The following is a 12,956-nucleotide window of genomic DNA, read 5'->3' on the forward strand; positions in this document are numbered from 1 at the left end:
ATGCATGAAAACTCACCACACTTGACCAAAAGTCGTCCCCTGAGTTAAATTGCAACATTTTAATTAACATTTATTATATAATTTTATGATATGTCTATTTGATAAACATTATGTTAAGGATGTTAGCACAACAAGATATTCTTACAGCTAGTCTTAAACGTGGAACAGACTCAAATTTGACTTGGATCTAACAACATTATATTGAGGCACAAAACCTTCTTCTGAAGGTGTTAAATATATAATTAATCATATCATTGACATACTCAGATATGTTGAGTTTAGTTAATAATGGCGGTTGGTTAAATGCTGTATATCCAAGGAAGCCTAGCAGATTCCCAACAGAATGAAATTAACAGAATAAATGAATTGTTAACCCGTGATGACTTTACACATTGTGAAAACAGACTGTCCACAAATTTAAAAAAGGCATCAAAGAGTTTGGTTAAGGGTCACCCCATGTCATTGAGACTGAGCAGGAAAATTAAAATAAATGAAATCTGCCATTACACCTCTGTCAGCAAATTAAAGAGGTTAATGTGACTACAAGAGGGTAATCTACCAATACTCTGCTTAATGTTATATGTTTCTTTTTGGAGACAGCGGTGTGCTTATATTTTATTTAGGATGTCACATTTAATTTTCTGTTTTTTGTTAGGGAATGACACATATTGTCTAATTTTTTTTTTATTTATCTTCGTAAAGGAAACTTGTTTACTTTCATTTAAGCATAAAAATAACATTGTTTGACACATTGAATAGAATGTATAAAGACAAATGTCTTATCTACCTTAAAAAAAGTTTTTTTCCATACTAGCTAGTGCTACTACCTTTAGTTGAAATTACTTTGTTAAAACTCTTCTTGTAGATGTCTAATAGTCTCTTATGTCGAACTCAGGAAAGTTTGCCCCACTCCTCATTTTTAGCTGTAAGATGTTTGAGGGATTTTTGTATGTCATCCCACAAAATCTCAGCGAGCTCAAGATCTTGGCTTTGACTCTGGACATGAAAGTGCATGCATGAGCAATCAGAAAGAGACTATGTCAACAGTACCAAGAGCCTGCTGTAGGTCGTGATATAATGTTTAAGGGTTTTTGGAGACATCTATTTGAATCTCAGTCAATAGCTATGTATAGAACGGAGACAGTTTTTAAACACTGCAAGACAAGCCCAAGTGACAAAACCACAGGAGAACATCAAATTGTTGAGCTGGTGCCCCACTCGAACAAGGTGTCATAGGCTACGTTCACACTCAAATCAGATTTTTTTGAGGTGGCCATCATCATACCGCTGTCTGAATGGTTCAAGACTGCAAAGCGACCCACATGCACTAATAACAGAAGGATACGTTACAGAGCGGTGCACTGTTTGCGGAAGTAATGGTGAACGTAATTGTTTCTAGAAGTGTTCAATAAAGTTTTGTTACAAAAACCCTCGGAAAAATACGCGGATACCGGCTGGCATCTCTCCTTGTCATTATTAGAAAGCTGTTGAGCAACGGGAGCCGAAAATATTAAGACCACATCATAGCGAGACTTAATAAGGAAAGAAGAAAGCAGCACAGCTATTAACAATGGTCTTTTATGGAACGCTAACTGCTACTACTGTGTGCGGATGTGTAGTGGGAGACAGGAGAGTGACGTAAAAGACGGATGAAATGTGACATGACCATTCAGACAGCGGCTGCTTTGAAAAAAATCTGATATATTTCCGAATTAGTACCACATATGGAAGTGGCCCAAATTGGATTTTTTTTGGGGGGGTGAAAAGATCAGAATTGGGCTGTTAACACTGCCATGAAAAAGACAGATATAAGTAGCATATGGGCAAAAAGATCAGGACCCACATGCAGGACAGTGGGTCCTGAGCACCAGGGTTGAAGATCCCTGCTATAGAGTCATCACTGCTGCGATGCTGCGGACCCTCATCAGTGCAATGACTGTATACGTTTAGAAGCTGCACTGAAAAGAAATCAAGGATTATTCACATTCTCCTATATTAATGATGAAAATACACTGTTCTAGCTTGGCAAAGGGCCTTTTTATACAATGGTTGATTATTGTTTGAGATTAAGTAGGACCCCTCTAGATGTGTATAGCACTGTTTTCTCTCCAATTTTCTAGCGTTGTGCTTTAAAGTACACAGGTCTGAATTAAATCAGGGAGCCATGCTCCAATTAATAATTGCCTTATTTTTTAAGGGGGCTGCATTGTTTAATGCCACATGCAATGAGGAAGTAATGCTCTGGACAGGAACATAAATTTGTGAAAGCGTAGACATTAAACTGCTGTCCTCTGCCTTGTTTTTATGTTATACTGAAGAAATTTTTAAAATGGAACATATTCTATAAAAGTTATTACAACATCATCTGATGATGTCCTTTAAATGTAATGTATATTTACTTTAAAGTAATTTTCTCTCAGGGTGGAGTACTTGGTTAGATTAAAGTCAAACATTATTAAAAATGGTCAAACAGGATAGGGTCTTGAGGACATACTGTTATTTGTTCAAACTCTGTGTCGTATGTCAGCACAAGAACAAGAGCACAAAGACTAAACTGCGTAGGTCTGTAGATGTTTAAAGCAAAGCCAACTGACTCTAAGATAGCATTAAATGTTTCAGCTGGGCTATCACTTTCAGTATCAGTATGAATGTTAAAATTCCCAGCTATAATGACCATATCAGTGTTTGATACTAAACAAGATGAGAAATTTGAGAACTGATCTAAAAATTGAAAGTAAGGACCTGGTATTAACTGTGGGTTCATTTTTATCAAGCTGTTTACTCTCACTGTAAACGTCAGTATGCCAAAATGTTCACCGTTAAATTAGCACTTAAAGTATTTATAGTTGCCAAAGTTCTGTTTTGGTTTGTTATTTTCTGCCCACTGCACAATTTATTTTAGTGATTTGTAGTTCTGGCTGTAGTATTCACAACTTGTGAAAAAACATATGACTTAGACTTAGACTTAGACATGATATGAAGGGAAATGCAGGAACACATGTATGAAGTTGGATGTGCATTATACCGCATGTGGTTAGTTTACGTCACATGCCAAAAAACACCTATTTGACAGAGTTATTTCTGAATTATTTTAGTTATCGAATCTTAGGTAAGCTGTTTTTTACAAGTAATGTTGGTCCTACTGTAAATGATGTCGTTCTTAATTTTTTATTTGATTGGCCAAAGCATACAGATATCCTGTACATTCACCTCATGTATTCATTAATTATTAACAGTTATTTTCTTCTTTTCATTTTTTTGTTTCCAGGTGCAACAATCGCACCCAGTGCATTGTGATCACAGGTTCAGATGTCTTCCCTGACCCCTGCCCGGGGACCTACAAGTATCTGGAGGTCCAGTATGAGTGTGTGCCCTACAGTAAGTATGACCCTTCTGTCCTGATTTGAAAAACCCTTCCTCTCGGCTTCTGTTTCTCTCTGCCCTCTGCCTTTTCTTTGTGTTGTACCATACCCCGTCCCATTTCTGCTCTGCCTCTCTTTGTCTGCAGTACCTTTCAGCACCCCTCTTTCTCTGTCTCTTCTTCAATCTGTGTCACGCAGTGAACTTTCCATGAAATATGACCTGTAAAACCCTTTGGTCCTCTGCACTCCCCCCTCATTATTGATGTGCTCAGTGTTTCCAGTGGATCCACGAGCCCCGTTATGAGGTAGCAGACTAGAGGGAGGGCAGAGGAAGTCATGCTGCCTCTCTGTGATAGCAAGCGGGAGCTTCCTTTCTTGTGCAGAGCAGTCTATCAGGCAAAAGCACAGCTCAACTTGACTTGATGGCTTAATTTACAGCCACACAACAGGTGTTGAAATATATTAACAGATGTTTCATTATGTAACAGTACAGAAAGCTCTTCTCACATGTCAACAAGGCAATAATTCATCTAAAGAGATAGTGTTAACATTTTGTCTGCTGCTCTGTTGCTAAAACTTTTATTGCCATTCAGCTCCCAAACAATCTTTAGCTTGCTCTTTGTGTTAAAACTCCCCTTTGTCCTTTAGGCTGCCATGTTCATTTGCAATTTGTGCAGAAAATCTCCCCATTTAACCTTTACAAACTGATTAATGGCAAAGATTTAGATGAAACGCCATCAGGTGGAATTGAGATAATTAGAGTCGCGGTAGATGAGAAGATAGCATTTTGGAGTTCTTATAGTATTTTCTACCTTTGTGTCTTCAGATATGTTTAATTTTTAAAGTAGAATAAAGAAAGAAAGCCTAAATAGAAATAATGCACTTTTGTTTTACTGCGCTTCCTGTTCATTATATCTGTCCTTTGTTGATTATTACCTTTATTTCTTCCCAACTTGTTTTGCCTCGCACTGGATGAGATTGCCATGGTGAACATAAGTAGATGGTGAAACTCATTACAACTTAAAGGTTAACCTCTCTGTGGTTCCAAGGGCATATAATTAAAGGTGGAATATATAATCATGGCCATTTAAGTTAAAACCATTGAACAAAGACAGATCCTGTAGCCCAAATATGAGGGTACTTCTGTTTTTCATTTTTTTTTTGTTCTCTTGCCTTATCATTAAGTGAAGTATTGATCTCATCTCTTGCTGTTTTAGCTCCAACCTTAATAAAGGGATTAGCCTATAAGTGCACTCATGTCCTCTCACTGTTATGATTGTATTTTTTCTTTTGTCTCAAATCAAGGAAATAGTCAAGATCACTGTTGTGTGTTGATTAAACTTCCACTCCCGGACACAGATTTCAATCACGTTCTGTCTAATCCACCTTATTCCTACAGCTCATGATGCTTTGCTTGAATTAGATGTGAGAGTTTTGTTCCACCATGCAGTGGACATGTGGGAACATCAACTTCTACTCTTTAAATAGGATATTGTAAACATACTAGTCCCTTCATCTATCAAAGATTGGGAGGATGACCAGAAAACTAATTGTGTCTGATTACATGAGTTAGCATATTTAGCTACTTCATCAACTCCATTGATTTTAATGGAAAAGCTATGAAACTCTTAAAAACCTTTGATGCACATTGGTTTTTACACTATAATAAAGATGGTCACATCTGGTTGAAGGTTAGACAAAACCCTGTGGTTCTCAATGCGAATGTAGAGCCCAGCCACAGCCTTAAAACCACATGCCACTGGGCTTGGGTTCTAGTGTCATAGTCAGAAAAATAGACTGCAGGTTGTTCCGTTGCTGCAAGATCGTAGTGATCTTGTAACTAAACAGCTGCAGAATATAATTGAACGCTTTATTGATCTGATGATTTCTATGCACGTAAATCTGCTAAGAGTACATTTATTTTTCAGAGATATATTTTTGTTTTAGATTGAGGGTAGAGATGGAAATACCAGGTTATAGTGATGAGTAAACCCAAATCATATTACAGCATTACATGTTCTTAAACCTAAAGTTATTTCAGAAATGCACTCTGCACTTAATCCTTAAATTTAACCTGGTGTTTCTTGTGTTGTTGTGGGTTGCAACCAACCACATCCTGGGTTAGTAATTTTCTTTTTTTGGACTTCTCATTTCTAATCATAGAAAAAAAAATCCCCTTTAGCTTTGGTTCCATGTTCAATGCATAATTATTTGAACACAAGTTAAGTTTCGTGCAATCCAAGGTGCAGCGGCCAACAGCACCACAAGTACTGAAGCTTTGCAGGGACAGTAGTTCTGGGATAGAGGAAACAGAATACATTTACTGAAACTGCTACCAATTTCTTCAAAGTTACAGCTTACAACATAATTTTAGTTTGTAAAGCAGTTAGTTTTACTGCAACTGCCTCTAGTTATCTAGATGTTGCATCCAGAATCCATCCCACAGCAACACTTTGGTTTTTACATTTTGTCCCTTCCCACCTCAGTTTTGTAACTGTAAGTAAACACAGTGAAATATTTTTATTGGTTGTAAAAGTGTAAACATATGGCCAGTATGAATCACCCACAGTAAATTATACCATTTCATACTTCATAGAGAAACCAAATGACCTAAACTGGTTAGGTACAAAATGAAGAAGGTCAAAATGACCAGTATCCCTTGCAGGAATAAGGTGGATTAGTAAAACACATACAGGTCCTCAATTCATTCTCAGAAGTTTTAATCATGCAAGTCTGTAGCCATATCTTTTTGCTTCTTAAGGTCCATGTCCAACCAGAATAGGACCAAGAACACAGAATGTATCCTATCACAACTGTCCTGGTAAGTTTTTAGTGTTCTCCCAGTCTGGTGCAGACAAACCGAGCCCAGTCCAGCCTTTCCCATTCAAGCCCCAATGTAAACCATGATAGTTTTTGATTTGTTGGCAGAGTTCCCTGTTTTGTTGCTTTCCTCTTGCCAATCCCCTGTCTCTTTCCCTGAAATATAATCAATATGCTGCACATCAGTTTGTAGTCAGACTAATGCAGAGAGAAGCAATCACAGGGGAAGATTAACTTTTCCTCACCATAGCAAACTATTGCTACAGCTTTCAGATGGGATAGCAAAGCCCTTGCTACAGTTTTCTAGTTTTCAGATGAAAAAGATCAAATGCCAAATACCATGATTTGTGATTAAAAAACATTTCCGTGGTCCAAGGGCTTAGGCTCCCCTGGATTTGCTGGGACACAAGATGTTTTGCAAGAGAGGGTATTAAGTCCTCATTAAGCTGATCTACAAGGAGAGCAGAGACAGTGTCCTCATTTTGACCAGTAACTACTACTCCTCAAAATCTGTTTTTTCCCCACTAACCCAGCACTTTGGATTTATACATCCTATTAGTTGGGTCTTTATATGCATGTACAAAGAAATTTGTATTTTACTCATGGGCAAGTAGACTTTACAACAAGTTGACTCCATTTCCACTGTTCTTGTTCTTTTAGCATAATATTTTTGTTCCCTGTCAAAAACTCTCATTAGCAGTGGTATTGTCATCCTCTATACTGAGGATGAAAATTTTTGCTTTCATTTGACACTGTGTTACCTGCTCAATTGGGTTCAGTAACTGCTCGTAGAAGGCAATCCCTGCAATCTGTTTTTAGCTTTTCAACTGGGACATGTCATAAGTAAGAACGTTATGTAAAAGTTTATCAATTCCAGTAATTCAAATCAGAAAGTGAAACTCATATACAGTATATTTAGTTTCCCTACACACAGGGTGATAATATTCCAAGGGTTTATTTCTGTTAACTTTGACTGTGGCTTACATTTAATGAAAGAAAACAAAATTATGTTTCTCAAAAAAATGGAATGTTACATAAGACCAATAATCATGGATTTTTCAAACAGAAAAATGCTGGCTTATACTGAAAAGTATGTCCATGGGATAAACAGTATGCACTCAGTATTTGGTTGGGGCTCCTTTGCAGGAATTCTTGCATGAGTGTGGTTAACATGGGTGGTGCTGAGGTATTAACAAGGCCCAGAATTTAACAGCAACCTCCAGCTCATCTGCAATGTTGCATCTGATGTATATCGTCTTGCTCTTGACAATACTCCATAGGTTTTTGATGGAGTTTAAGTCAGGCAAGTTAGTCAGTCAGTCAAGACTAGTGGTCCAATGGTCATTAAACCAGGTGTTGGTACTTGTGGCAGTTTTGGTCCTGTTGAAAAGGATTTAGGCATCTGCATACAGCTTGTACTCCAAAATGTGCTAAATATTCTCTAAAATGTTCCTAAGAGACTGCTGTGCTCACTTTGGACTTAATAAAACACAGTGTACCAGCACCACAGTGGACATAGCTCCACAAATAACTCTTACTCTTGAAACTTAATACAAGCCCTCAAGCTACTTAGAGTTTGTGCCAACAAACCCCTCAGTCTTCCTGTAGACCTTCCTTTTTTTTCTTCTTTTTTTCCCCTTGTCATGTCCAGCTTCATGGCAAGCAGAATGGTGCTCTCGCTGCAGTAGTGGTGCCAAACATATTTGCTTTACAGAGGTACAGACCGATGCCAAACATGACAGAGGAAGAGAGGGACAGGAATACTAAGGACAGAGTAAGAGAAAGAAAATTCCTCTTACAGCAACCACTGAAACAGGGAAACAATGACCATGATCACCCGCAAAGAGATAAAACCAGCAAGCAAAACACACAGACAGCAACAACTCCAGCATCAAGGATATGGAACAAAATTGCTGATACTAATGGTGAGAACCACTGTCTTTGACATCTGAATTAAGGGCAAAATCTATTGGCTTTTGAAGCTCTGAGTCCAGCTGCATTACACGCCTTGTGAATCTCCCTCATATTTTTGAACGCACTTTGTTTCGTTGTGAAGCAAAGTCCGTCTGAAGACCATCTGTACCTTTTTCTACAACATTTGGTCCTTCTTGTTAAAGTGTGGGAACTTTATGAATTTGTTACAAGAAATGTTGGCAGTAGGGTAAAAGGTCCGCGAAGAGTCTGTGTGGAGCTCCCAGTATGCACACAGTATGCCCGAGTATGTAGGAGCCTTCACACTCCACTCCGGGAGGTGAATGTCATATTTTTAATAATGCAACAAGTTAGTGTTCAAATTTAGCATCCTTTTTGGCTTAATACATTTTTTTTTAATTGAAGTGAATTGAATAGAAGTAGAAATCCTATAAATATATCTGGTGTTCTTTGTCTTCTACCCTGGATCTGGTTGGGTATTCTGCCCCACGGCATATTTGTGAAAGCAATTGTCTCAACATTCAGGGAGAGATTTGGTCCTTACAGCCGCCATTAGCTACCTACCATTACTTTATTAATTGGCTGTTGAATGTTAATATGATACCAGTATCGCAGCATAACTACACAGTTATGTAGTTCAGGTAACAAGAGCAAAAACATGATTTTAATACCAACAATTTGAGATTGGATTGGAAATGAATTGATTATAAATGTTGAGAATCACAATCGAATTGATTCTTGAAATTTGTCAGCCATTGTCCTTCCACTCAGTTTTCAAGTAATATGCACAACACCCATTGAATAGTCATCTTATATAGCAAGCATCGTTAGTGGTTTTCTCAGGTTAGTGTCTGCTGGACATTTTTTATTGGTCTTAAATAATTTTACAAAAGAGATTTTTGCGTTTTAGCTATACGCTATAATCGTCAAAGTTAACTGAAATAAAATGTTGAAATGGATCACTCTGTGGGTTCTGAATCTAGGTGATACATGGGTTTCCCTTTTTGAAGAGAATTACTGAAAAAAAAAACAAAAAAAACGTTTTGATTAAATTTTTTGGATTTACCGAGCTGCACTTTTACGTTTTCTTCTAGTCTGGTAGTCGTCTCAGAAAGTACAACCCCCATCATTATTAACTCCCTGCTTCCAATCTTATCTCCCTGCTCACTAGTGAATCTAAAATATACGTAGCTAAATATGACAGTGATTGATAGGTCACAAAAGTGATTGATTGCATGAGTGTTTGTCCCCCTTTAAGTTTTGTTTTTTTGTTTAGTCTTCCTGTTCTCCTAATTTTGTGTAATTTAAATTACATTCTGATTTACTTATTTAACTGCGTGAGCTATTTTAGTCTGAAGTTAGATCACATCAAAATACAACGCCAACAGATGTTTAAAAGTGATCATAAACAGTTAAAACAATTAGATTAGGAATACCAAATAAATAAAGTGTGTAATAGCCATTGGGAACAGTGAAGTGTCTTTGGGTTAATGTGGTTTGGGATATGTTTCATGTTTGTTCTGTTGCTGTATGAAACTGACTGTCTTCCCTTCCCCCTGTGCAATCTGCAGGAAACTCCTTGGGTATCTGACTCACTCTCCTCGCTCTCCGATTTCTGATCACACTGTCCTTTCTATTTTTGCATTCTATTAACGTCATCAGATCTTCCTTCATGTGTTGTTATTTTCTTTCCAGATTTTCCTTGGCTATGTTTCTCTGTCCAGCTATGTGTTTTTAATTTGATTTCTATTTTTTGTGACTGTGGATGCTTCAGACAAGTGTTGTTAATTTGCTTGCTCTCTTGTCCATGTTTGATCCCTTAGTTGGGCGCGTGCAACACACTTGAATTTCCTCTGCAGAATGGAGTGCATTTATTTATGAATCCTTGTGCATCTTTTGCCTCCCATATTTTTTGCCACTGAAGCCTAGATCAGATTCAAGCAATTCTGACACAGATAAATTCTGAAACAAAGAAGCCCTAATCTGAGATGGAGGAAATCACATTATTCCAAGGTGAAAACTGGTTAATGTGCATGCTGATCCGTTTGGTTCTCTGCTGTTGAGTCTGTTAAGATTGAGAAGAAAGGATTTAGGAGAACTCCAAACAGAAAGAGAGACTTAAATAATGTAATAATATATGCAGTCATGTTTTTAAGATAAAGATTTCCGCGGAAAATGTTTTACGAAGTAATTATATACAGTTCCCTCCACACCCTTTGCAAAGACGCATGCAAATAAGCATAAAATGTAAAAAAAAAAACGTCAGTTTTATGCAGTAAACTAATTCTACAAAAAATAAAATACATAAAAAATAAATAAATATATAAATAAAAAATAACTAAAATACATTAAACAGGGCAGTCAAAAGTAGCCGGTCAACGGCGGCAAATCGCCGTCTATAGCAGCTCTTGCCGCCGCCTACATTTCCCCGATCATATAATGCAGCGATATTTGTGCCTTCTGGTTGAGCGCGCAGGAACCAATCTGAGCTCAACTCTGAAAAACTCTTCTCACGCGACGCTCGCGGAGAAACGGCCAAGCGAGCGCACAGCACAGCTGCTGCTGAGCATGGAATGAGCAGGTCGAGCGCACGAGCAGAGAAAGAACTGAGCGCTCGCGTGTTGTCTCAAATTGTCATATATTCACCTAATCTGATCTGTTTTATATGGTGCTAGTAATTCAAATTCAACAAATTTTATGCAAATCTTTTCAAAACCTTGTTAAAACATGATGACAACATGTAAAAAATGTTTTAAGAATAATAATAAAAAAAACAAAGGTTGTTTTTGAAGAATTGATCATTCACTTTTTTTCTTTTTATTCAATTTAAAACATGCACTCTGACTCTATTCTTTAAATAATCACCTGTCTTGAAAGTTTCCAAAATACATCAGGGAGACTCTATTTTTCAAACTTTTCCCCTCCGAGGCTCGGGCACCGGCATAAGTGCACCCTCCTACCTGATAGTGTGTAGCCTGCTACTGTAAAAAAGTTTGACTGCCCTGATTAAAATAAATGATTGAATGAATGATTATTTAGAGTAGGGATGAAAATTTTGGCCGATATCAATCGACGTGCAGTATCCCATATAAATGAGGCTGTAATGCCCGCTAACCAATATTTCCCAATAATATATTATGTATTCCCTAATCCTACCATATAAAAACCATGAAAAAAATAACACTGGTGACATTGCTTTTTCTGCTTCAGTTTAAAACCTCACAATCCTGCCCTGCATCACCATCACCACCACATAACCAATCAAACACCTCATGGCCAACCCCATCCCCTCACCTTTCAGAAACAGACACAAATGGCAACAGGAGGGAAATAAACACTAGTGTTTATAACAGCCAAATTTTACTTATGGAACAGGTATGTTAAAAAAATGGCTAACACAAGTCGTTACTAATGTTAATGCAGATATTTTGCAAGTACCTAATTTAGTCTACATTTATTCAGGAAGGATAAACATTAAATCTTGTGTAAATAAATATTTTTTCAATGATTATGTGATTATGAGTGACTGGCTCAGTTAGAAGAGTGATCATCTGGCAATCCAAAAGTTGTGTTTTTTTTTTTCTCAGCTTCCCCCCTGTCAGATGTTGATGTGCCCCTGAGGAAGGCAACTCCTAGTTGCCTATGGAACTGCGTATCATTGTATGAATGTGTGCATTTGTGAGTGCGATTGGGTGAATGCAGCTCTAGTGTAAAGTGCTTTAAGTGATCCATATACCTAGAAAAGTGCATTACAAATTAAGTCCATTTACCATTTAGTCCACTTAACAAAGTAAGTACACCCTTATAAATTACTTTAAAATTAACTGTAACTGAACCAGTTCAGTTACTTTAACTTCAGCAGAATGTTGAAGAGTTTTTTGTTTTTTTGTTTTTTTTATTAGTAACACATTTTCCCTACTCATTATTATTTGGGTTTTAGCTGCAAGACAAAAAATACTCACCTAAACATACCCAGAAGTGCAGGCTGACCAACAATTTTAAAAAGTTTACAATAACTCAAACTATGACATAAAATGTACATAACACTTTATTTTATGGCTTATAGACAAATTTTTGCCAGCAGTGCCAGTAATAGTGGAGGGTTCTGTATATGAAATGAGGAGATTTTAGGAGTTATAATTGAGACAAATTCAGAAATGCAGTATGAAATTTGCTAAACTTTACGCATTTTGCTATTCCACAAACAAAATGCCTTACATATTTACTCTACATTTTTAATTTTTGACAGTAAAAAAGTTTTAATTTGAACATCTGGATTTTTTTAGGTCCTCTTTGGTTATTAGCATTTATATGACATTTCTTTAAATGTTCAAACCAAAAGTTGTTAGACAGGCCCTAAAAACCTTTTACGGACAAATGCTTCTTTAAGATAATTATCGAGGTTTTCATTGTTGGAATTGACATTGTTGGCAATACACCAGCAAACCGTCCAAGCCTAAGCTTTTATTCTTATTTGTCGGTTTAGCTGACAATGCGTTCAATTAGAAGCTTCAGCTACCTTATAATTTCAAACAGAGCAGAAAGAGTGAACTAACCTTTTCACCTACTGTCACTCACCATCTCTGTTTTTGATTGATTAATGGAGATAAAATATAATGGAGATAGAATGTAATGTAGTATGTTTTGTTTGTTTTTGTTTATCTGTTTGTAGTGAACTTTGTATTTTACATATTTTAAAGCCTAGTAATAAGAGTGGCACAATATATTGCAAATATAGTGCAACTCCACTCTATGATACAGTCGTATGGGGACAAACTGCCTGGACTTAAATAAATGTTAGGTAATTATTTAGAACCATGTATTAAGGTTCTCTTAATTGGT

The 12,956-nt window shown here is 36.9% G+C and overlaps 1 protein-coding gene across 45 annotated transcripts in view; it reads left to right on the top strand.

Moving 5' to 3' along the window:
- Positions 1–12,956, top strand: part of adgrl2a (adhesion G protein-coupled receptor L2a) — a 141,476-nt gene that overhangs the window by 63,077 nt on the left and 65,443 nt on the right. For 32 of the 45 annotated variants that reach the window (XM_036141134.1, XM_036141135.1, XM_036141139.1 and 29 more), the window contains exons 4-5: positions 3,269–3,378; positions 6,124–6,183. In XM_036141134.1, the coding sequence (XP_035997027.1) occupies positions 3,269–3,378; positions 6,124–6,183 (170 nt within the window). The remainder of the gene's footprint in view (positions 1–3,268; positions 3,379–6,123; positions 6,184–12,956) is intronic. The other 13 variants (XM_036141151.1, XM_036141112.1, XM_036141142.1 and 10 more) reach the window with 1 other exon arrangement.

The sequence above is a fragment of the Fundulus heteroclitus genome, chromosome 9 (genome assembly GCF_011125445.2).
Source record: "Fundulus heteroclitus isolate FHET01 chromosome 9, MU-UCD_Fhet_4.1, whole genome shotgun sequence".
NCBI lineage: Eukaryota > Metazoa > Chordata > Actinopteri > Cyprinodontiformes > Fundulidae > Fundulus > Fundulus heteroclitus.